The 26,630-nt window shown below is 38.3% G+C and overlaps 1 protein-coding gene across 2 annotated transcripts in view; it reads right to left on the bottom strand.

Annotated features, from left to right (window-relative positions):
* The window catches only part of GRID2 (glutamate ionotropic receptor delta type subunit 2), a 1,632,436-nt gene that overhangs the window by 273,983 nt on the left and 1,331,823 nt on the right, over positions 1 to 26,630 (bottom strand). For both annotated transcript variants that reach the window (XM_086406553.1, XM_086406551.1), the window contains exon 13: positions 10,905 to 11,100. In XM_086406553.1, the coding sequence (XP_086262679.1) occupies positions 10,905 to 11,100 (196 nt within the window). The remainder of the gene's footprint in view (positions 1 to 10,904; positions 11,101 to 26,630) is intronic.

Below are 26,630 nucleotides of genomic sequence, written 5' to 3'. Positions count from 1 at the left end.
TTGGAGAATTTTGAGCATTACTTTGCTAGTGTGAGAGATGAGTGCAATTGTGCGGTAGTTTGAGCATTCTTTGGCATTGCCTTTCTTTGGGATTGGAATGAAAACTGACCTTTTCCAGTCCTGTGGCCACTGCTGAGTTTTCCAAATTGGCTGGCAAATTGAGTACAGCACTTTCACAGCATCATCTTTCAGGATTTGAAATAGCTCCACTGGAATTCCATCACCTCCACTAGTTTGTTCATAGTGATGCTTCCTAAGGCCCACTTGACTTCGTACTCCAGGATGTCTGGCTTTAGGTGAGTGATCACACCTTTGTGGTTATCTGGGTTATGAAGATCTTTTTTGTACAGTTTTTCTGTGTATTGTTGCCACCTCTTCTTAATATCTTCTGCTTCTGTTAGGTCCATTCCATTTCTGTCCTTTATTGAGCCCATCTTTGCATGAAATGTTCCCTTGGTATCTCTAATTTTCTTGAAGAGATCTCTAGTCTTTCCCATTCCATTGTTTTTCTCTATTATATATATATCTATATTAGAAATAAACTAACACAAATAGTTTATATCTAATTGTAATTGCTCTTTGTTTCTGCACATACATTGTTCTGTTTACCTCAACATTTTTGTTCAGGCTACCTCTTCCCTCTGCTACTTAATTCTCTCTGTCTTTAACTTAATTAAATCCTGCTTATTCTAAGTTTGATATTATTCCTATAGGAAGCCTTTGTGATGTGTACCAGCCTCATCCTCCAGGCTACAATAGGTCCCCTTTCTCTGTGTCCTCTTAATACCTCGTATATCTCTCTGTGGGGTAGCTGCTATTCTTCATTTTACTGGCCACCTTCACTAAACTAATCCATCTCTTCATCCTGTGTACCTAAAATAATAGTTTCTTATACCTATTAGCCTAAATATATTAGGCTAGTGAGAGATGAATGAAATTGTGCGGTAGTTTGAGCATTCTTTGGCATTGCCTTTCTTTGGGATTGGAATGAAAACTGACCTTTTGCAGTCCTGTGGCCACTGCTGAGTTTTCCAAATTTGACTAAATTAGACTAAATTTCTAAATTTAGTCTAATTAATTAAATTGAGTCTAATTTCTAAATTTCTAGACTAAATTAGACTAGTTTTCCAAATTAGACTAAATATATGTATGTTATAGGATTGAGTGAATATAGATATGCCTTGGAATCAGATGTAACTAATTAAAAGAATTGGAGTAGGTGTAGTTCTCATCGTAGAGTAAATCACTATATAAAAATAGCAATTTTAAAAGTATATGCTCTGTGTATGGTGGTTGAGTAGTGTCATCTTTACACACATAAGACATCACTATTATTTTCCTTTTACTTTAGAGAATTATGCATATTTTTTTTCTGGGCATCTAGAAAAAAATCTTTATTTGTAGTTTTCTTTTTGTTCTATAAGACCTGACATAGTCTAACTCAACGTAAAATGCTCAGGACTGCCTAAGAAGTACATGATTTTAGATTTCTCCTTTCCTCTTTGAGAAAATATCTAATCAAGGCTAATTGATTTCAACATCCATGAAGATTATTAGAAACAAAAATAAGTTTTAAAAGTCTTTTCTTATTTTCAAAAATAAGTCTTTTTCTTTAAAAAATAATACTAGTTTAAAAACAACAACAACAGCACCCAATCTCAAGCATCAGAAATGCATTAGCAGGGTTGCTGGAAATTATCTCTATATGTTTTTTCGTTCTTTCACTGGTTCTGTTCTTTTATTGTGTGATAACTGGCACATACCTAAAAACTCTGGTTTCTGGAGAGCAGAAAATAGGCCAGTGGGATCTGAGCTCCCAGCTGCAGGGCAAAGTGCTCGAGTGAATCATATATTTGTTTGAATCATTTGGCAAAAGGGCACATGTAGCAAATAGACTGCTACCTCTAAACCCTGCGGCATGACAGCCCAGGATGCTCGGCATTTTCATAGACCCGAGCTGTTTAGTATTTTGCCTTGCTTTTCTCTCCAAGTTGTATTCAGTCTGATTATTCATTTCTGTAATAGGGGCCTGACCCCGATGTTAGGTCATGTCCCTAGTCAGTATATGACCATGACACTTACTGAAGCTCAAGCTAGCTCTTACCCTTTCTCTGCTGCTGGCTCCTGAACTGTCATCTACTCTGGCACTTTTACTCAATGGCAAACGAAGGGATAGTGCTCTAAGAGGACGGGGAATGGAACAACCAGCAGAGAATATGGCCAGTGTGGTTCATAGGTTTGAAGTCCCTAAGACCAAAAGTTATTATAGGTAAAACTAAATAACAGTTGAAGTTTGTTTTCTACTTACAACGTTTTTTTTTACTTTTATGTAACTTGGTTCCCACTTGTCAGCTGCTACCTTTCGCATTGGTCCCTCAGTTGTAGGAAGCGATGCCCTCAAATCTCTCGGCTCTTGGTAGGACTGCTCTTTGTCAGGACTCCTCTCTGCCAATGTCACCACGATCTTGGCAGCATGCTCACCCACCCTGTCACCTCATATTCACCAACTTAGCTAATTGATCTAGAGCCTAAAGTCCATATTGTTTCTAAATCTCTGAGGGCCCAGCATCATAAAAAATCTGACTTCTAGGTCACTCCTCAGCACTTCTTGATTTGAATCTGTGTGCTGCCTGGCTTTGACCAATTTTCCCATCCCTTTCCAACTGTCTAGACTCTTCCATTCTGGTCTATAGAACCCTATCATCACCATGACGCATATATCTAGGGAGATCATACAATTTATTGTTTTAATGTGAATACTCTTGAGAGTGGAATGGAACATCTGGCAAAATTAATGCTGTTCCAAACCAAGACATACAGTTATTCTCCCTATACCCTCAAGCTGTTTTTTTTTTTTTTTTTTTGGTTTTTAAATTTCCTTTTTTGGTTTTTTTAAATTTTCGTCCTCCAATACTTTGGCTACCTTATCTGAAGAGCTAACTCATTGGAAAAGACACTGATGCTGGGAAAGACTGAAGGCAAAAGGAGAAGAGGGCAGCAAAGGATGAGATGGTTGGATAGCATCACTGATTCAATGGACATGAACTTGGGCAAACTCCAGGGGATGGTGAGAGATTGGGAGGCCTGGTATGCTGCAGTCCATGTGGTCAAAAAGAGCTGGACATGGCTTAGCGACTGAACACCACCACCACAATATCCTTTTCCTTTCTTTTGCTAAGTAGAACCTGCTTCTCCTCAAGAGATACCGCAGTGCCTTTGGTCTTCTCAAGTGATGACTATTTTTCTTTTCTACAATATTCATACCACTGTTACTGGATCAGGGCTAGGTGTTCTCCTTGCCCTTTGAACCAGTTTTAGACCTTTGTCTCTGAAGTCCTTCAGCTTTGAAACTCATGCTATCAGACTACTACATGCTACTCATTCTTACTGCAGACATCTGCTAATTCTGTCACTCCTCCAAACTCCAGACGCCTCTCTGTCACCCTCAAATTCCACTTCTGTGGTTATTCTTGGTGATTCGATTATTCACATAGACATCCTTTCCCAGTACTTGGCTTATCAGTCTCTTGGCTTCTACTTCTCCAAAGATCGTGTCTTTTCTCCCACTTCAGCCACCCGCTCTCATGTCATATCATTTCTGATGCCAGCACTGTCTTCATCATCTCGATTTCAGATGTGTCATCTTAGAACCAAACTTCATATTATTTCCAATCCTATCTTTCTGGTTCACTAACTCCAACAATTCTCCAATCCCATCTAGACCTATAGTCCACTGTTCATGCCATCCTTTTGTTAGCCTCAATTTCCTTGTGCTTTGACTTCCTTCCTCTACAGCTCAGATTCCATGATTTGTAATAGAGAGCATTTCTTTACATGTACTCTCAACTTCCTCACCTCACTGTCTTCTGTCGTACTTACCTGGCAAACACCATTCTGGTGAAACTGGCAGCTGAAGATAGAGAGGCCAGAGAAAACCCCACAATCATGCAGATTAGTCCCAATTTACAGTCATGACCACTACTGCAAAGGGGTCTTTAGTCTTGTTTAGGAATCTATTACATTTCATTAGTCTAATGGTTCGGAGAAGGCAATGGCATCCCACTCCAGTACTCTTGCCTGGAAAATCCCGTGGACGGAGGAGCCTGGAAGGCTGCAGTCCATGGGGTCACTAGGAGTCGGACATGACTGAGCAACTTCACTTTCACTTTTCACTGACATGAATTGGAGAAGGAAATGGCAACCCACTCCAGTGTTCTTGCCTAGAGAATCCCAGGGACGGGGGAGCGTGGTGGGCTGCCGTCTCTGGGGTCGCACAGACTCGGACACGACTGAAGCGACTTAGCAGCAGCAGCAGCAGTCTAATGGTTCCTCCCATTCTCCAGAACAACCATCCCTACTTTTTCTTTCTTTAAATCTCCAGAATCTCTATCCTGCTTTGGTGATGACCCTGGTCCCTGTTTTTTTTTTTTTTTTTTTTTGAGTAAATATAAGCAGTCAAAAATGAACTTTCATGTGCTCCCATCACCACATCTTCCAACCTATCTGAAGGTATCCCTGTATGCTCTAGCCTCCCTCCTCTTACTGTGGCTGAATTGTGCTCCTAAATCCGACTCTCCACTTGTACACTGGATCCTGGCAGTTCTCCTGTCTCTCTCCTGCATCATGAGTATTGCCTTCTTTATTATGAGTGAGTGAGTGAAGTTGCTCAGTTGTGTCCGACTCTTTGCGACCCCAAGGACTGTAGCCCACCAGGCTTCTCCGTCCATGGGATTTTCCAGGCAAGAGTACTGGAGTGGGTTGCCATTTTCTTCTCCAGGGGATCTTCCCGACCCAGGGATTGAACCTGGGTCTCCTGCATTGCAGGCAGACGCTTTACCCTCTGAGCCATCAGGGAAGCCCTTTATTATATTGTCCCATAAATATACAGAGACTGTATATCTTCTCTCATAAAAAAAATTTCCTGAACTTCACATCTCACTCCAGGAATCCGTCCTATTATTCACTATTTCCTTCTAGGAAAGCACTTTTAAAAAGTGCCTATTCTCATAACCACCACTGTCTCTCTTCTTTTTTTTTCTCTCCAATTGAATTGTATGTAATTCCTGCTCCTTTCACTCTACCATATCTGTTCCTGTCAAGGCTACCAGTGACTACTGGTAACCAAATAAATCATTAATTCTTAGTCTTCGTCATATTTGATCCATGAGCATCATTTGACAGTCGTTCATTTGAGCTTCCATGAGATACTTTTTTCATTTGGCTTCTAAACAACCGCTCTTGGTTTTTCTCCTGCCTCACTAGCTGATCATTCCCTGACTCTGCTATACTCTTTTATTATAAAAAGGTGCAAACTTCCACTTATAAAATAAGCAAGTCATGGGGATGTAATATACAGCATGGTGACCATAGTTAATAATATTGCACTGCATTTCTGGAGCTATGCTGGCCTCCGTCACAATCTTAGAACATCCAGGCATACTCCCACCTCAGGGCCTTTGCACTGGCTGACCCTGTGCCTGGAAAAACTTTATCCACATGTATATTTCTCTTCTACCTCCACCCCTCACTTACTTTATGTATTAATACTTATTCCAGTGTCTGTTATTACTCCTGAAATACAACATATTTTAGTTATCTGGTTTATTGTTTGCCTTCTCCTCTAGAATGTATACTTCATGAAGGTATTTTTTTTTCATTTGTGTTCATTTCAATGACCCAAACACTGACTGATTCATAGAATATGCTCAATAAATAACTATTGGATGAATTCATTAAAAAAAAACTCAGTTATATTTTTCAAATCACATTTTTTCCTGCTTATGCAAAAAGTCCTAAGAAGAGGAAGGCAGAAACACATTTGTTCGAGTTTAATTAGGCTAGTGTGGTACAGGTGAACGCCTCTGAAGAACAGCAGATTAGAACTTGTTTACCTAACCCTCATTTTTACAGGTATCTTTGGTATAAGCAGACCAAAGCTGTTAGAAGGGATCAGAATTTACCTTCAAGTAAGAAAAACAACGAGACTAGAGGTACAGTTAGGAACAAGCACAACCTAAGGCATTAATGGGATCCATTTAAAATTGCAATTAGACTGGGAGGATTGTTCTCACAGTGATGCAGGCTTTTCTGGTAGGGAGTTACTATATATATGAATTCCTGTCAAATATACTACAGAGGAAGTTTGGCCTTTTGTGGAATATTGACTTGTAAGACCTTGGGGGTCTTTTCTGCCTGTACAAATTAGAAATCAATGGCAGAGAACAGGGAGTTTCTGTGTGAGATGTGCAAGACTGGTTACTGCAGGAAGAATCCACCAGAAACATTTCATGTGTTACAGTTCTCAAACTTATGAACTCCCAGCGAGCTATAGCAGGTGAAGAGGTTATCGTTTGTTGGTTGGTTGATTTTGTGTTTTAATAAAAACTGGCTAAGACCTTGAAAACTGAACCAAAATACATTTTACTATAACTACTTAGCCTCTGTCTAATCAGTTTTCAGCTGTCTCTGATACTGGTTGAAAGAAATGTAGACAATAAGCAAATTTCACTTTGATATTTCCCATTATAAATTAATAACATTTTTCACTACTCCTCTACTAAATCGGAAAACTGAATATATGGGGTGTAATAAACACTTGGGGACTTGATTGGCAGTTTTAAACTTGTAAGCGTCTTTATCAGCAGACTATCAGGGAATAGAAATAGAAATTTTTCTCTACCTCTTTTATTGCATTACCTTTTTTCATTATGCCATAATTTTAGGTTAACCTTGCTGCTGCTGCTGCTGCTAAGTTGCTTCAGTCGTGTCCAACTCTGTGCGACCCCATAGACGGCAGCCCACCAGGCTCCCCCGTCCCTGGGATTCTCCAGGCAAGAACACTGGAGTGGGTTGCCATTTCCTTCTCCAATGCATGAAAGTGAAAGTGAAGTCGCTCAGTTGTGTCCGACTCTAGCGACCCCATGGACTGCAGCCCACCAGGCTCCTCCGTCCATGGGATTGTCCAGGCAAGAGTACTGGAGTGGGGTGCCATTGCCTTCTCCGTAGGTTAACCTTAGGAAATACCAAATAATAATGCTTTGTAATAAGAAATCACTCACATATACATTCTTTCATGTAAACTTTAGAATCATCTTAAGAGTTTATTATTCTAATCATGCTATCTATTGATGCTTCTACATATATATATATATATATATATAAAATAATGATCAAAACCATAAGAGGCAGAAGTTCTAATATCATGATAACAATTCTGAGTCCCAGAAATGTTAAGTAGCTAGTCACATTTACACATTTTACTTAAAAAAATGAACTGGATTCAAACCTATTTGTATGCCTGCTTTTAATTTGTATTCAGGCTTTTAATTCTCACACTGTGATAATTTTAAAGATGAGAAGAGTAGATCTTAGAGAAACCAAGTAATTTGCCCAAAGTATAGAGCTGAGAATTGGAAGAAACAAGAATGAAAACCAGAGAGCTTTTTTCTAAGACCAGAGTTCTTTCCACTCTTCATACAAAAAAAAAAAAAAAAAAAAAATTATTACATTTAACAACAGTATAAAAAACACAAGCCCAAGTTGAAAAGCAATGGAAGGTTATGTATTAAAAGAAAAATAAATATGAAAGCCTAAAAATAATTAACTAAATTTCATAGCACATACTACAAAACAGTCAATAGCTGAGTCTAAAACACTTCTATTTCATAGACTCTTGAATAGGAATTTTCTGAGTGTGAATATTTACAGTTTATTTTTACATATACACATAGTTAAGCAGCATAAATTTTTTCAAAAATGCAGGAAATTCTATGTACATACTTAAAAAAGAAGAGGTTTTCTTAAAGAACACTGAAGACTTTAGATGATATATAAATATATCCTAAAGCTTCCGTGGTGACTCAGACAATAAAGAATCTGCCTGCAATGCAGGAGACACAGGTTCAATCTCTGGGTTGGGAAGTTCCCTTGGAGAAGGGAATGGCAACCCACTCCAGTATTCTTGCCTGGAAAGTTCCATGGACAGTGGAGCCTGGCAGGCTACAGTCCACGGGGTTGCAAAGAGTCAGACATGACTGAGTGATTACCATAAAGCATCTATGTAGCAACTGATGCTATCTCTAGATTTCTATATTATTTTGGAAATACTGGGATGTCAGAAGTGTAACCAGTTTATAATAATACAAAGAATGACGGGTAATTGTGTGTATGTTTGTGTGTATGTGTGTGTGTGTGTATATATATATATATATATATATATAAATATATATAATATTCCCATGTTCATATATATATATATATATATATATATATATAAGAAACAAGGTGTTAATTTAGCTAGCTACCTTAGATAGCTACAAGTTTCTTATGGTCTCACTATTTTTATTCTTACCCAATTCCCACATGGAAGTTATAATGATCTTCTTGACAAATAAAAATCAACCATTACATTCTGTTATTTCAGCAGCATCTTTTTTTTTTTTTAATTCAAATAAAATCCAAGTTCTTAACCACGGGCAAGGTCCTGTATGATCTGTCCCCTGCCTACTAGCCTCATTCTCCACTTTTTCTCATTCAACAGTGTCCACTTCATGTAGGTTTTAAAACTGGTTTCTGAATGGATCTCTGGGCCTTAGCCTATGCTAAGCATTGCCTGAACACTTTGTCATCCTCTCTTCCACATGACCATTTCTTGATCAGACAGATTATAGTTAATATCTTATATCCTTAGGAAACTTACCTGATCACTGCTTCTCAAGCAAATTTCTACAGTGGCATCCTATTTGTTTTTCCGATAGCATTTATAATAATTTAAATCATTTTGTTTGATCATGTATTTTAGTTTCCTTTTCAATCGGTCTCATCAGACTGTATATTTCATGAATCCAGGCATTCCCCTGAGGTCGAGTTTACCTCCAGTTCCCACTTCAGCGCCTGATTCATAATTGTTAATTAGCAAGTACTGGATGAATGAATGAATGGAGTGAATATGTATGTTTGAAAAATATTTTTATTGGGAATTTGTATCTGTGGAGATCAGAAATTGAATTTTCTCTGGAGCATATGGTATAGAAAGAGTTTGGAAAGTATGAAGAGCTTTAGATCTAAAACTGATGAAAATATAAATTTTGAACTTCAATTTATACTCAAGAAAGCAAAATTCTTTCTTTGCAATAGACAATATGAAGGAAAAGAACTCTTTCAAAAACTATTGTGAGGCTTAAATTCATCCACATCCAGTGAGTACCTAGTAAATCCTAAAATCTATCCTCCTTTCTCCCCAGTACAACATCTAAGTTCATTCACCCACCAAATCTCACCTGCCTCCCCCATGTCCCCAGTAAGTGGAGGGTACTATGTTGAAATTCTAAGAACCAACAGGCCTCTGGACAAAAAGAAACACATTTTTCATGATCGGTACCTGAGCCATGGGAAACTGGGATTCAATAATGAAGGTGAAGGAGTTAGAAGCCATTACTACCATTTCAAGGACATCATTTCAAGGACACTATTTAAAGGCATCATTTATACTCAGAAAGACCTTTATGTCAGCATTAGTAGTTTTTAAATAATAGTATCAGTGTAGTGACTGAAAAAATTATGAGTGTGACACTAGGGAACCATAGCAAGAGCAGTAGTAAAGGACAACATATGAAAGGGTATAGAATAATCCTAGAACCTGTAACAGAATGTGGGCTTCCCGGCTGGTGCTAGTGGTAAAGAATCTGCTGGCCAATGTAGGAGACATAAGAGACGTGGATTTGATCCCTGGGTCGGGAAGATCCCCTGGAAGAGGGCATGGCAACCCACTTAAGTATTCTTGTTGGGAGAATCCCATGAACAGAGGAGCCAGACAGGCTACAGTCCATAGGGGTGCAAAGAGTTGGACATGACTGATACACCCACATGGCAGAATAATATTAACAGTCAACAAAACATTTTCCAACAAGGTAGTTTTAAGTTTGCCTTCTAAACAAGGAACTCAGACTTGGAGTTCAAATTATCATGTGTGAAAGGTGACAGAAAAAAGTATATACCACCACTGATGCTGTTATTGGATATTTATTCATTCATTCATCCCACAATTACTTATTGAAAGTCAGCCCTTGTGATTTTCACTGGGAAAGCCACTGGGATAATTTTAAGCAAAAATCATTCAGTTCTCTCATGGAGGTTGATGGGGCCTGAGGAAGAAAGAATTACTTCTATGTCCATGTTTATAAGCCACAGCCCAGAATAAAAACTAATTTCATGTTTTTCATACAAAGGATGGCTCTCTGTATTTTTTTAAAAATAACTTCTAAATGATGATTTTATAAAAATAAGCTATTAATAAAGATTTTCATTTTTGGAAATAGAAATAGACATTCATAGAAATCATATTTGTGGACAAGATTAACTTTTACTCACAGAGAACTTCTCATAATCATATAAGATAAAGTTTTCATCTAAAAACAAATGTAGTATAGAAAACAACCAGAGTTGTTTGAAAAACTTGGATAACCTGAATGATATTTGTAATGGGATTTGTAAAAGCCTTTTCCAGTCTTCATGTGTATAACTCCCTGCCCTTGTTCTGAACAAAATACCAGCTCATATACTCTAGTTTTGAAATTCTGTTGTAAAAGGATCCTTAGCCATACCACAGAAATCTATGAATTCCCTCTACTGGTGTGGTGAGTCACCTCAAAATCTTCTTAAATCAATAAAAGGCATAATTTAACTGAAAACTCCTTCCTTTTCTTCTCCAGGGGATCTTCCCGACCCAGGGATCAAACCCATATCTCCTGGCAGGTGGACTCTTTACCACTGAGCCACCTGGAAAGCCTTAATTGAAAATTCTATGTCAAAGTTAAACTTACAAAAAGGAAGTATCAACCTCAGTTTAGCAATTCCAATATTAGGGACAGAATGGGAGACTACGATGGCAGAACTGTGGCCAGTACCTTTTGAATGCCTGCTTGGGACTCCAGAACGTTATTCTCTGATCCGTTGCTTCGGTTGATCATCCGCCACATTTGGGAATACATGCTGTCCCTCTCAAAAGGATTCATTCCCTTCATGCGCACATGCTCATACACTGCAGAGTCCAGGACCGTGCCATAAGGGATATCTGTTTGCTTGGAGAGGTCCTGGAGAGACCTTGATTATTGGGAGAGCAGAGAGACGCAGGACAGAGTACTGAATACTTTCAAGTGGAAATAAAGGAAGCAAAAAGTAATATACGTAAATACAAATGTCAAATTGCTTTTTTTCTTTTGCTATTTCTTAACATTAAGATACAATATAGAAAGAGAATTGCTGTAAGGGTGTGTAGAACCTACATGGATCACAAGAAGACAAAAATCATTACTAAAGGAAAGGCGAAAGTTTCGAGTGATAGAGCAAGGCTATTTTTTTTCCCCCTGCTGTCAGAAAAAAAATCAAGCAATTGCTATCAAAGCAAAGAAAAATGAAATTATATTGCTATATAATCATATAGTTTTTTAAAATTTCAGTATGTTGCAAGCTTTAAGCTTATGTTCTTTTAGGTGACAAGCCTTCAACATTTTTATAAAATAATTACATTTTGTATAAATAACATGTTTGGGTAGGTGTATACTTAAAAACTAGTATTTGTAATAGTCATTACTTATTGAGTCGCTACTCCATACATACCATGCAGTTGGCATACACTATCCTTACAGCAATGCCTCATGTTCAGAACTATTTCACCTATTTTATAGATAAGAAAACTTAGGTACAGGGAATAAAGGATTAGCTTAGTGTGGCATGGTCATTGAAGGATAAAGACAGAATTCAAATGCAGATTTGACCAACACCGAAAACCATATTTCTACTGCAAGATGCTGACTTTTATCTCTATATTTATTTATTTTTTGTTAGATTTGCTTTAAGTGTGTGTGTGTGTGAGAGAGAGAGACAGAGAGAGAGAGATTTCTATTTGTATTAAAATAAAGTAAATTTCATGCTTCTGCAAAGCTGAATATGTTTTCAGCTTTCTCTTTTACAGAATAATGTTCCAGGCTTTTCAAATCAATCTGTAAGTTACAAACGGTATCTACTTGTCCCAGGTTATTCGTCTCTAAATTGATGGTCAATTTCCTTATATTTGAGTTTCTGATAAGACACTCATACTTTCTAACTTGGAGAACCAATTACCACTTCACTGGAACTCACTGAATTTGTGTAGGCACCCAACTCTAATGACTGACATTTAAGAACAAATATGTGTCTTTGGCATGCTGTTTAAATTAGATGCTGGCATGCTTCAAACTCACTAACCTCTGAGAATGGGAGCAGATGCTTTGAAGCACTATACCATATTTTGAACAAGAACAAATACCCACAGCCCTCCAAAACCACGGGCCATGAATGTCATGTTATGTATACCTCTGACCTTTTGGTTCGTTTCTAGCTGGAGTTTGCTAATGATTTCCTGGGGGTCTTTACAAGCAACACTAACATTGGGTAAGGGTATTGGGAATACACTTGCAGGTCACCAGTTTCCATCATGTGCAAAATTGTGTTGCAAACAATACATATGGGCCATGTTTGTTAAATATTTGTGCCAGTTTTTAATGATAACTTTCAGCAAAATTTAATCTGCATTTTATTGAGTTTCACATTGTTGATGTGTATCATCTACTCTATGGAAATGAGTGATACCATGGTAATTCCTTTTTGCTCTACACTTCTGCTTCATGAAATGATGAATTTAAAAATTACCATTTTTTTTTCTTTTTGCAAGCAAAGCTTTATTGGGGCCCCTGCTGCAGCAAGGGGAAACAAGAACAAACAACAGATTCCTTTGCTTGCTCATTCCTTGAAGGAGGTAAAATAAAGAAAGTAAAAATGACTATTTGAAGGGGAGAATTTTCTGGAATATCCTACAATTATTGAGATAATTCTGCCATTTTTAAAAGAAAATGTGACAGTATAGATAAATAATTGAGGAGGAAGCAAGAATATGAGTGTGTTAGCCATAGTTAGAGTGCAGCCTAGTACCAGAGTGACAGGGCATCTGCTCCTGGAATGTGCCATAAATTATCTTGGTACTAGTACAGCAATAAGAATTTTGTTTCCAAAGAACAGTTTATTTCTTATTTATTACTGTTTCTAGTAGCAGAAGTAAAACTATATTCAAAACTAACATTCTAACATATTTCCCAATGTTTAGTGATGCTTTAAACTGGTTACACAGGGGGAAGAAATGAAACTTGTCAATATAGATTATGATAGCAGATCTCATTCACTCAATATCTTCAAATGCAAGAGCAAGGTTAGGTAGTCATACCCAGCCTGCGCTTTCTAGAACCTGAAGGTGATGTTAGGGCTGGAGAAAGCCACGTTAGGATTCATCAGAAACCCTCCCTGGATATGACTGGCCACTTTCTGCTCAGTAGTTTCTGGCAATCAATCTCGATTATAACTTTCCGAAGGTTTCCACTTGGCAAGATGATAGTGTATTGGTGAAAAAAAATGTGTATGCATATATCTAAATATGGCAGAAAGTAAAGAGGAACTAAAAAGCCTCTTGATGAAAGTGGAGAGTGAAAAAGTTGGCTTAAAGCTCAACATTCAGAAAACGAAGATCATGGCATCTGGTCCCATCACTTCATGGGAAATAGATGGGGAAACAGTGGAAACTGTCAGACTTTATTTTTAGGGGCTCCAAAATCACTGCAGATGGTGATTGCAGCCATGAAATTAAAAGATGCTTACTCCTTGGAAGGAAAGTTATGACCAACCTAGATAGCATTTTCAAAAGCAGAGACATTACTTTGCCAACAAAGGTCCATCTAATCAAGGCTATGGTTTTTCCTGTGGTCATGTATGGATGTGAGAGTTGGACTGTGAAGAAGGCTGAGCACCGAAGAATTGATGCTTTTGAACTGTGGTGTTGGAGAAGACTCTTGAGAGTCTCTTGGACTGCAAGGAGATCCAACCAGTCCATTCTGAAGGAGATCAGCCCTGGGATTTCTTTGGAAGGAATGATGCTGAAGCTGAAACTCCAGTACTTTGACCACCTCATGCGAAAAGTTGACTCATTGGAAAATACTCTGATGCTGGGAGGGATTTGGGGCAGGAGGAGAAGGGGACGGCAGAGGATGAGATGGCTGGATGGCATCACTGACTTGATGGACGTGAGTCTGAGTGAACTCCGGGACTTGGTGATGGACAGGGAGGCCTGGCGTGCTGTGATTCATGGGGTCGCAAAGAGTCGGACACGACTGAGCGACTGAACTGAATTGAACTGAAATATGTAACTGCTTTGTTCAAATAGTCATACTAGTAAAATACTGCTAAATAAATTAATGCTCCTTCTTAGCTTTCCATGAAAAGAAAATTGAAATCAACTGCTTGGATCTTTAATTCAGTCAAAATTTTGTGCCATGGTATCACCTTGAATATTAGCTTTAAATGTGAATATAGAATTATAACACAGGTTTTTAGCTGGCAAAACTGTTTTATACACACAGAAATTTTAAAGCAACATCTTGATAGGTTTCCTATGTGAGGTTCTTGATGTCACAAAGAGGCAGTTTATTTTCAACATATTTCAAATTTAGAATAGCAGAACATTTTATAACTTAGAAGAAAGGCATGTTCCCTCTAGCTTCACTTCTGATATCAAGTTCAGCTTATAAATGTGCTGTGAGATATGCTTGCAATAAAAACTACAGCTTGTCTGATTCAGTATCATTCCATCATAGTACACCAAGATAGCACATGAAAGGTGACAAAAATAAAATGAAGCAAAATGAAGTGAACACAAATAGCTAATTATTACAGAAAAAGAAAGCTGTTTTAGGAGCCCAACAGAGAAAGAAAGGACCTATTATAAGTACTAATTTTGTTATTTTCATGCTTATAAGATTTTCTGCTAAGCAATGCTATGGTCTATATTATAAGGCCCTAAACAAATCAAGTGGAGAAGGCAATGGCAACCCACTCCAGTACTCTTGCCTGGAAAATCCCATGGACAGTGGAGCCTGGTAGGCTGTAGTCCATGGGGTCGCTAGGAGTCACTTTCATGCATTGGAGAAGGAAATGGCAACCCACTCCAGTGTTCTTGCCTGGAGAGTCCCAGGGACAGGGGAGCCTGGTGGGCTGCCGTCTCTGGGGTCGCACAGAGTCGGACACCGCTGAGGTGACTTAGCAGCAGGAGCAGCAAACAAATCAAGTAGGTTATTTCACAAGTGGTAATCCTCAAAACCATTATATCTTAAAGTCAACATCTGAGTAGATATTATTTAGACATGCCAAATCATTGTTTTAAAATGTTACACAATTATAAAATAGTCCACAAGCACCTAATACATAAATTTACCTTGGCAAATATTGATATTTCTTTTCTAACAATTGGCAACGTTTACCCAGGACATCTAGAGTGTTTTAGAGAAGTGTTAGCTGTGAATATACTCATACTGATATATTCTGTCTTTCCACCTAACCACACAAAACATGCACACTCTGTGCTGTGGGTGCTCGGTCGTGTCCCCATGGACTGTGGACCGCGAGACTCCTCCCTCCATGGGATTCTCCAGGCAAGAATACTGGAATGGGTTGCCATTTCCTCCTCCAGAGGATCTTTCCAACCCAGGAATCCAGCCCAGGTCTCCTGCATTGCAGGCAGGTTCTTTACTGCTGAGCCATCTGGGAAGCCTGAACACACACAAAACTCGGCAAACAATCACTCTGAGAATCCGTGAGCCCTGAGCCCTCCTCTCCCAACCCACACCCCAACTCATACACACAGTAAAAATGAATGTCCATAGCTATACGTATAAAAGAAAGCCAGTGTTTTCCTAGTCTAATCAGCCTTATTTTCTCAACATCTTACATCTTACTGAAATTCTTCTTTTATTTATTATACCTGTGTTCTATACTAAACAGTACTGTCTGATAGATAAGTGGTATTTAGTTACATGAACATTACAAATATTAAGAAATTGTAATTTAGGGCATGTCTGTGAAATTAAATTTTAAGGTGGATCTAGGCTGATTACAAACTCTTTCCATGAGAAGAAAAATACTTAAAACCCTTCAAGCATTGAAAATTAATTTTGATACATGTGATTGTCTGATATTAGCTATATCTGATAACAATAGCTTTGATATTGGGTAGGTTAGATTTTAAAGTCAAGCAGCTTTCTTATTTGTAAGCCGTGTGATGTTAGGTACCCCTGTTAACTTTACTTTCCTCATCTATAAATGGGGAGAGTAACAGTGTCCTCAAAAAGTGATGATTTTAGGACATGTCACATCAGTATTTGATCAAGCTATCTATTCTTTTCATACGAAGATTATTATTATAATAGTTCTTCACCTTATAATGCAGTATTTAATGATTTGTAATGGACTATTTTTTTTTTTTTTGGTGTGTGTGGCAGGAGGACCCCTTATACTACTAACAAGGAGATTTGTGAATTGGAGTTGAGTTAAAGCCTTATCACCTTTCCAAGTACAAGAATGTATCAACTTAGGATACTAAATGGTCGTAATTTTCTTCATAGCAAATTCTTTATGACATTTACATGACTTTATTAGTGTAATTATAATGAATGTGTTGCTGCTTAGATTTTAAGCTGTCAGTTAAAAATCTAATGTCCATCCCCACTGCTGTGAACTTTCACTCATATTTTTACCTATTTTCTTTCAATAGGCTAATAGATCTTATCCATATAAACTTAAAATAACTCTCATAGGCCTTTCTTTTACATCTCCTCTCCCTTTCTCTCTCTCTTTCCTTCTTTCTTCCTCCCTCCCTCTCTTTCTTTCTCTCTCTTTTTTGTTTCACATTTGAGCCTTGTTGTGTAGAATGCTCACCAACAAATGACAAGAGTGAGCTGCCAGCCCTAGTTCTGGGGAATTTTAAGTCTAATCCCATTTTTAATAGAGTGGAACACTTGACTCAAGTTATCCCATCAGAAGGATTTTTCTTCAGGGAGAGAAAAATGGAACGTGGTTGATGGGATAGGCGCTGGATGCTGCAGGCAAAGGGGCTGATGGTGGAAGAGAGACAACAAGCAGGGGTGCATGAAAAGTGCCCTCCAACTCAGTTCAGGCTTTTCCTCCCACACTCTCCCCAGTTTCCTCCTCTGGATGGTAATTTCAGCATCTGCCAAAGGACAAATTTTCTTGTAGCTCCAAGGGCCCAGTATAGCAACTGCACGGAGCCCACTGGTGCCTACTGAGGTTCATTGGTTGCAGTGGCTGAGCACTGTCGTTGGCAGGGTACAGAGGCAGGTTTTCCAGGCAGGAAAAGTGCTCCAAAATTTAACAACTTAATGAACAACTACACGCCATAATAGAGGGCCAGCAGAGTGAACATTAGCGATGTTGAGACATAAGAAACAGAAAAAAGAGTTGGAAACTAGACTGAGGTGGTCAGAGAAGGCAGGCCTACCATGGTGAGGTACTGCCAACCTCTGCACTGGGCAACCTCTCAGCTTCTAAAAACACAGGTTTTGAAGATATAAAGATTGAAGTGTCAATCCTTGAGCAAATAAAAATTTTCCAAATTGCAGTTCCTTTCCCTGTTAAATAGGAGAAATAATAATTTTATAATAAAATATCTGGAGGTTTGTAGTAGATTTTGATAGAAGACACTTCCCTTAAAAGGTACTCTTTAAGCGCTCAGTTACTGATCCTTGCAATTATTATTATTATTACTGTTACTTTGTCCTCTATTATGATTTCAAGGATCGCCATGTTTTTATTTTTCCCACCAATAGACTCATTCTCAGCTAAGGCTCTTCCTCACCGGTGGCCTTTCTTTCTAACACCTCACTCTAACTTCTCATCAAGTTTTGTAAATTTTACCTCCTAAATCTTGCAAATCTATCACTACCTTTGCCTTCCCATTGCTAGTACCCTCATCATTTCTACCTTGAAAATTATTTCTAAGCTTTTCCCCTATCTCTACTCCCACCTACCTCTAATCCAACCTTCACAGCCAACAGTGTTCTTTCTGATATGCAAATCCGATCCTACCTCTGCCTTATTTAAATACTTCCTGTATAACCCACTGCCCTTAGAAAATGGTTCAAACTCCATAGCATTCAAGATCCTTCAAAAATTTGCCCTAAAAATTTTTTTCCCCATTTTCAGAAATAACCTTTTGCCTCATTCATATTCACATTACAGGGCAAACAGACTATTTCATCATTCCTTGCTTGGTAGGTGTTCTCCCAGCATGTTTGCTTATCTTCTTGGTGAATTTCTTCCTTTCAAGATCAAATTCTGATGTCTTTTCTGTGCTCTTCTAATACTTAAAATATATGTTCACATCTTAGCATTGTGTTTTGAAATTTTACTTCTTTGTTTACCTCATTAGAATACATGTTACTGATTCTCATGAGATTTTTTTAAAATGTTATTTATTTGTTTTTTATTTATCTTGAAACTCAGAACCTAGCCAGGGTCTGGAAAACAGCAGTTAATGAGGTTCATTTGTTTTGGCTGCACTTCTTTACTAGGAAAATGCTTTCATCTTGGAAAGCCAGCATTCCCATTAAACCAGTATTGCATAAAAATGGAATTTTTACTATATATTACTAGCCATTTTGTGGGTGATTAATAGTGGCCAGAAGTATTGTGTAGTTAAAAAAAAGAAACTTTTTTTAGAAAACAAAACTTTATAAAGAGAGAACTTTAGAAAGCCTTTCTGTATTACAATCAGCTGCAAAAGCTTTCTTGGACCACCAGTGAGTTGTGTGACAAGATGTTTTGCCATAAATGAATTCAGAGGCAAGACAAATAAAAAGAAAATTTAAACAAATAGTACTGAAACAAAATATCGGAAAAAGCTCAGGTATAGTCCGAGATTCTGGTAGACACGGGGTCCAGTACAAGCTGGGATGTCTATTCCTGAGACAGATACTTATTTAAGCAGTGTGGAAACAGATCTGACAATTTAGTGGTAGATGTGATGAATTATTTCTGATTAAAATATCAGAAAGAAACTGAAATGATGAATAAAATTGCTCAACTAACTCTGCTAAAGGAAATACTTAAAAATATATATATATATAAAAGAATCTATGGTTTTAGGAGCTGCTGCTGCTGCTGCTAAGTCGCTTCAGTCGTGTCCAACTCTGTGCGACCCCATAGGCGGCAGCCCACCAGGCTCTGCTGTCCCTGGGATTCTCCAGGCAAGAACACTGGAGTGGGTTGCCATTTCCTTCTCCAATGCATGAAAGAGAAACGTGAAAGTGAAGTCGCTCAGTCGTGTCTGACTCTTCACAACCCCATGGACTGCAGCCTACCAGGCTCCTCTGTCCATGGATTTTCCAGGCAAGAGTACTGGAGTGAGGTGCCATTGCAGAGATACAAACCAGAACAAAGAACAGTCACCTTTGGAAATGTGTGCTCGTGCTCAGCCACTCAGTCATGTCTGACTCTTTGCGACCCTGTGGATTGCAGCCCTCCAGGCTCCTCTGTCCATGGGATTCTCCAGGCAAGAGTACTGAAGTGGGTTGCCATTTCCTACTCCAGGGTATCTTCCGGACCCAGGGATGGAACCTGCTTCTCTTATGTCTCCTGCATTGGCAGGCAGGTTCTTTACCACTACAACCACCTGGGAAACCCTTTGGTAATACTGGAGTTTTATTTTTTCTTTCTTTCAAAGGTTAAGTATTTACATAAAGAGGAAGTAGTCTCAAGAAGAGGAATGCTCTACTTATAGGAGAGCAGAAAAGCAGAAAAAGGCTTTCCAGTGTCCTATCTGCCAGTGTAGCCAGTTGTCACTTGAGAAACCACATTCTGTATCTTAGTAGCTCCTTCTCAGTGAATTTCTCCCAACTCCTCAGATACAAGTTTGGAAAGGAAGTCTGATGAAACATAAGGATATCAAGGGTAAATGGTGAGGTAAGCAGGACTCTAACACTCCCTGATGTCAGGAAATTTGGTTTGCAGATGGCTCAATCCATATGCTATGCTATGCTATGCTATGTCGCTTCAGTCGTGTCCGACTCTGTGCGACCCCAGAGACGGCAGCCCACCAGGCCCCACTATCCCTGGGATTCTCCAGGCAAGACACTGGAGTGGGTTGCCATTTCCTTCTCCAATGCATGAAAGAGAAAAGTGAAAGTGAAGTTGCTCAGTCGTGTCCGACTCTTTGCGACCCCATGGACTGCAGCCCACCAGGCTCCTCCGTCCATGGGATTTTCCAGGCAAGAGTACTGGAGTGGGTGGGGTGCCAATCCATATTGATGAGCTATTTTAAGTGAATGAAGGCAACTGCTATTTAATGAAAGCAAGCTCAGGAAAGAGTTGAATGTTCTTTAGCCCAGTGATGCTACTGCTGCTGCTAAGTCACTTCAGTCGTGTTTGACTCTGTGCGACCCCATAGATGGCAGCCCACCAGGCTCCTCCATCCATGGGATTTTCCAGGCAAGAGTACTGGAGTGGGTCGCCATTGCCTTCTCCATCAATGATGCTAGGTTTCTTATTTTAAAAGATTAAGGTTAAAGTCATAGTAGTGGCGGAAATACAATTCTCTCATAGAAGGTAAGACTATATAGCCTAAGAAAGTATAATTTATGGGACCAGTTAATTTAGGAGGAACCCAGCCACGGTTGTCTCTAGTGGAGAGAATGTGTTTGTGCCTTTCTTCCTCTCATGGTGCCAACACTTCTCCCTTCTCAAGACAGAAGCAGAAGACTAAAGTCTGAGGCCAACAAGTTTGAAGGATCCCTGCAGGGTGGACCCAGGGGATGTCCCCTGGATGGAGAGGGCGCTTTATAAGAGGAGCCCTAACAGGACCAAAATGGACTGAGGATGTAGAGAGGAGGGTCAGCAGATGAGAATGGCTCCCTGTGGTGGATGCTCAAATAAGGCTGGGGTGGTGCTTCCTTCCCCAGCCCCTCTGTTCTGGCCTCTTCCCCACTCCTGTCCTATACCCTTCACATGCCCACACACCCAGCTTTCTGTGGTACAGCAGAGCATATGACATAAAAGACAGCTTCAGATTTTTGTGCTCTGAACTTCTTTAGAATACTTATTTGATCTTTATTTTTAAAAAAACTATTTAAACATCCATCAGAATTCCAAATGTCCTTGGTCTAGAAAAAGTAGAGGTAGTCGCGTGGAGCACACTGCTCCCTTCCAAACACTGTGCCTCCAAGTGGATTACTAGGCATGGAGGGCTATATCCCAGGAGATGCCTTTCAAGTCTTTCCTGAGAGATTTAGGAATGTTTCCCTCCAAGAGCAGTCAGGAGCACCCCATCTGCCACATGGTATACACAGGATGGTCATAGGTAATACTAGAAATTCAGGTAACATAGATGCAGTTGAGGTAGAGGGATGTCACTGACTAGGTATGGAACATCTTCCTGCACTAGAGAGATGCATTTTCCTGTACACTTTTGAGGTTGATTTGGACTTGGATACGATAGGTCATTTTAGAGAACCCAGAGGGAGGAGGAAACACTCTGTCCTTCTGGCTGCTGTTAAGCAATAATTAATGATGATGATGGTGAAACTCTCTCCAAAATGACAATGCTATATAAATGTGAAAAGACAGTCATCTGAAAATCTGATTGTCTTGCCTAACTTGTTGTCCCATATTATAAGCTAGGAACTAATTTTGTCATGTCATGAATCTTGATATGTGGCAGACATTATATTTTTCCACATGTTGACAGAATGATCGTTTATGACCCTGTTCTCTATTTTAAATGGCCTATTAGTTAAAGTAGTCTTTTACTATACACACACACATCTATGCATATATACACACTAATTAAGCAAAACTCTGTTGCAAAAGGCTCAATATCCTGTGAATTCAATTACTCTGCAATTTTCCTGTGTACTTTCTTATACATTATTGAAAAAGATGCAATATTTGTTTACATAGGACAATATGAACAAATATGGAATTATCCTAAATTCGTACAGTCAGCATTTCATTATATTTGCTACTGATGGTCAGCTAATTATAAAATTCATTAGGACAATATCCTTAAATAAACCAATACACTTCAGTATTAGAACAGTAGATTTTTATGTTCCTCTATCATTGAGAATACAGGAAGGACTTGACTAATTCCCAAGAATTTCCCTGAGGATCAACAAATTTCTAAATGATGTTAAGAAAGAATCCTTATAAAATCGTAACATCAGAGAGTTGAGAGAATTCCTGGAGGTATCACATAATTCGATTACGTTCTTTAAGGCACATAAGCCAGTCTCCCAAACTGACTTTATTTTTCTTCCTAAGGCATTTTTATGACTTCGAAAATTTAACACCAGGCAGTCCTTACTCATGCCTAACCTAAATCCCTCCTATTCAAATAAACCTCTCATTTTGTTCTCAGTCCCATGGGCAATAGTTACTCATCATCTCTAGGACACCTCTATTTCTTTATTTAATAAAACATTGCCTTTTCATTTTCATCCCCAGCCTTCTCCTTGCTGAATTAAATACTAAATTCATTTTGTTTTATTCCCAGGATCTACTACTCCCCCTTGCTTTTTTTTTTTTTTTTTTGCTTTGTAATTAACTGAGCCATCTTTTTCTTCTCTATTGCAATTTTTGCATAATCTATGGATCTTATAAATAGATTATGGTAGTTTAAAAGTCCTGAACAACTTTAACACTGCTAGGTGACCTTGGTCATTTTCCTTATAAACATCAATGCTACATTTCAAATTTATAATTGATAGATGATTTAATCTTAAACCGCCTATATCCTACAATTTCGAACTATTATAGATACACACATACACATACACTGTTTTTTCTTTCCATCTCTGTGTGAATTATCATATATTTGTCCCTATTAAACTTCACCTCACTTCTAATCACTTTGTTTAATTTGTCAAGGTCCTTATGAATTCCTATAGTGTGGTTCTAGGCAATAATCACCCCTACTCAATATAAAGTAATCTGCATATTTAATAAGTTTACTCCCTATTCCATACTTCAAATCAACACTAAAGATGTTAATTAGAATCAGGGCCAGCACTGAGTTATGGAAAAAACTTTATTCAATATACCCTCCAAGGATGACATTGAACCATTGATCAGTACCTCACAATTGGGCTACTAACAAGCTATGATACAATAATATACAATATTACTACACAGAACAATGACCCAAATAAAATATAGTATGGATTCAAATGAGGAATCAATAGTAACTTGCTATTTTTTCCCTATAAGGTTTTTTAAGGAGCTCAAAACATTAATCAAGTATCAAATTATTCATAGTGAAAGAAATAACTAGAGAGGAAGAATTTATCAGAAATAACAGTAGGGTTACTTTAATAGCCTATTTAAAGACCCAGTAATATGCTATTGTCAAAATAAGGTAAAAGGTCACTGTTTCAGTAAAGCATCTAATGAATCTTACTCAAACAAAAATCCTGGCTCTTCATAATACAGAGCAGGGAACCAAGTTTCTATTGATAACTTAAAATTTTCTAAATATCAAAGATGTTTTCCTTCTTTTTTAGTACAGTAGGTCTGTGGATTTCTCCAAAAAAGATTTTTTGGGTAATTGTCCAGAGAAACTATCCTCTATTCCCAATTAGGTATATATCCTTTTTGAAAAATGTCAACTAAAAGCATATATAAAATGCATGTCCTAATGCTCAGAGTCAGGTCTTATCGACAGTCACTCAGATTACACTCCCGTGTTTTTGCCTGGAGAATCCCAGGGAAGGGGGAGCCTGGTGGGCTGTCGTCTATGGGGTCACACAGAGTCGGACATGACTGAAGTGACTTAGCAGCAGCAGATTACAAATATCCAAACTATTTAAAAAATTTTCTCTCCATCCATTTGCTCTTTCATTAGCAAATGTTGAGAGTTCTGCATCCCTCTCAGAAAATGACAATTGTCATTAAAAAACAACAACAACAATAGCAACACCCAAAAAAACAGCCAAGCCAGCTGGCTGTAGATCTTATTCTTTGCCTTCTTGGAAACTTGCCATGATCTGGAGCATCTGGTGATTTCCAACCTTGTCCTTAGGCTAAAAGATCAGGGTTGGAGAAATAGGGCCTATAGTAGGGGTGTGTGTAGTGAGTGTGTGCATGTGTGTGTGTAGGGGTGGAGGAGAAAGCCATTAAAAATAAATTGACTATCTTTAGATGACAAGAGCTTGTGGAGGAGCTAAGAGGATCAGAGAACTAATGGGGTCAAACAGATATTTAGTGGAGGGTGGAGGTCAGCACACCAGGATTGCTGGCATGATGGCAAAGAAAGGTGGGTCAAGAAAAACAGGATGAGAAAAATGGTTTAAAAAAAAAAGTTTCCTTTCAGTTCTGCCTTTCAATCTAGGATTTCTTTTTATTAAAAAAATAAAGAAAGAAGAAATAAATAAATCTAGGACTTCTTTATTTCTTTTTAGTAATGTATGCAAACACATTTTAAAATCATTTTCCTCAGACCTTCTTTAATAGTATAGCTCAATTTTATAGTTGATACAGAAATTTACAGTTTAAAGGACACTGCAAATAACAATTCAAACTGTAGGACATATATTTGGGGAGTGAGAGAAAGAATGGATCACATGTTCAAAGATGGAAAACTAAGATACAAAGTGGTTTAAAAACCTTCCTACCTAGCAGCAGGAAAGAGACTTGAACACTCAAAGGTAGGTCTCCAGTCCTCTTCAGCAGTGGTTCTGCTGAACGAACAACTCTGCCTGCATGGTCTGCCGCCACTTTTGTCCATCGCTAACTTTTCTACACTAACTTCAAAAAAGCCCGCCCCATGCACACTGGCTTCTCTAAAATGACTAAACGCATTGCTCTCAAGTATAAATGTTTTAACATATTCTCATACTTGTGATAAACATAACTTATTTATTAGGTTGACTTCATATAATGAAGGAAAATAACAAGAAATAGAGGAGAGCCTAGGCATTTATATGCTTCAGTACTTAGTGGTTTTTAGGTGACTAAGGTTGGAGAGAGAGAACAAGAGAAGGATTTGACTTGTTTAGATGATTCAGCTTGTCCAGAAGAAGGGGATCATCTTTAGAGGTTATGGGAGCTTATTAGTGAGGCAAAGTTCTCATCTTAGTGAGCTTAGTGTAAACAGAGTCTATACAATGCTAAAAGAGCCCTGTTCCTGAGAGTCACAAATATTAAATTGGGAGACAACTTTTAATTAAATGCGTACTTTCAGTGGCTTTAGAAGAATAGTATACTTCTGAAAGTTTCCGTTTTTGTTTTCCAAAAGACAAAACTGTCTATAACATCTAGATGGCTATGTGTTTATAACACATCCATCACTGTAGTACTTAAGTTCTTTGACAAGTAAGCCATTTCGACATTGAACAATATAGAGTCGGGAGATGAATGTCTTCCTCTGTCTGCAGTGCCTGTGCACTTTAGAGCTAAGCCTATACAATTCTGTACTAAACCAAAACATAAAAAGCAGTATGAATCAGGTCCAGCTCACTCCAGCCACCTTGAATTTGGTTGTTCCTAATAAAGTGTGCAATTCCCTGCCGAGAGCTAAGAAATAGCCTCCTACAGTAGGACTGAAGTGGGTGAGAGACAATGGAAACTGAGGGAACATACATTCTAGGCCCCCTGTTTTATCCTGGAATAACAAGACAAAAAATGACTTTCATATTTCTTTCTGACTTTTTATGAGGTATATAAACAAGTCATGGAGTTCCATAGTCTCAGGCCAGAGTCTGAGAAATTCCTTTCTGGTTCATTCATTCAATGAATGTTTACTTATAGCCAACTGTGTACTCAGTAAGGTACTATATAAAGCACTGTATTAGTACACAGGTGATAAAACCATCCTTGAGAACATATATCATAATAAGGAAGGTAAAACAAATCGAATAATACTCCAGTACAAGACTAGATATTGTTCAGAGTGTAAAGGCATTCAAAAAGGGGAGCCACTAAATTTAGTTATGAAAACTCTGTGGAAATCTACATAGAGGAAGTGGTATACAAGCTACAGGTTACAAGAGGGGGTCATTAAAGATGAGTTAAAAAAGAAAAAAGTCCATGGGGTTGCCAAGAGTTGGACATGCCATAGCAAATGAACTGAACTGATTGAAAAAAGAAAACTTGCTTGATAAGTAGATATCCTGACCCAGGTTTAGTGTTAGTCACTATCATTAGCAGCTTAATCTTCATTCTTAATCAGGCTAAAGTGACTGTTAATCAGACAATAGAGCTAATCATTTGGCTAAGTATTTATTTATGCTTAAGATCAGATGAGGCTTGTTTATAGTGGTTTTTTTTGTTTGTTTGTTTGTTTCATTTATTATTACCTCTGGTGGCTTGGAGGACTAGCGGGCAGGGCAGGAAGACAACACTCATAAAGTAGGTTGTTGGTAGCTGTGTCAGAGCAATAACAGTAGCAATAGGGAAACCTTGAGGTTTAGTTGAACCAGGTAAAAGAAATAATTCAGGGTATGAAACTGGGGACAGAATGGTAAAAAGAATAGTTATTAGTACCCCCAAAAATGGGAGTGGAGGGAAGAACAGTCCAAAGAATCTGCATGAAGTTCTGGGGAACAAGTAGAAAAATGGAAGCAAATCCTAGATGTGTGTCTGAGAATCGTGCTGTTATTCATATCTTTTTTTACCCCCATTTATTCTTTATACTGAAGTTAACAAAGTTGAACCCATTCTCTCCTTACCCTTAGGGAAAATAAGGCTTAAAATTATTATGGAAAATG

Source organism: Bos grunniens, chromosome 6 (assembly GCF_055505025.1).
Source record: "Bos grunniens cultivar Pamir isolate PY7600 chromosome 6, Bosgru_T2T1.0, whole genome shotgun sequence".
Classification (NCBI taxonomy): domain Eukaryota; kingdom Metazoa; phylum Chordata; class Mammalia; order Artiodactyla; family Bovidae; genus Bos; species Bos grunniens.
The sequence above is the reverse complement of the archived record's forward strand: the minus strand, read 5'-3'. Positions and strand labels throughout refer to the sequence as shown.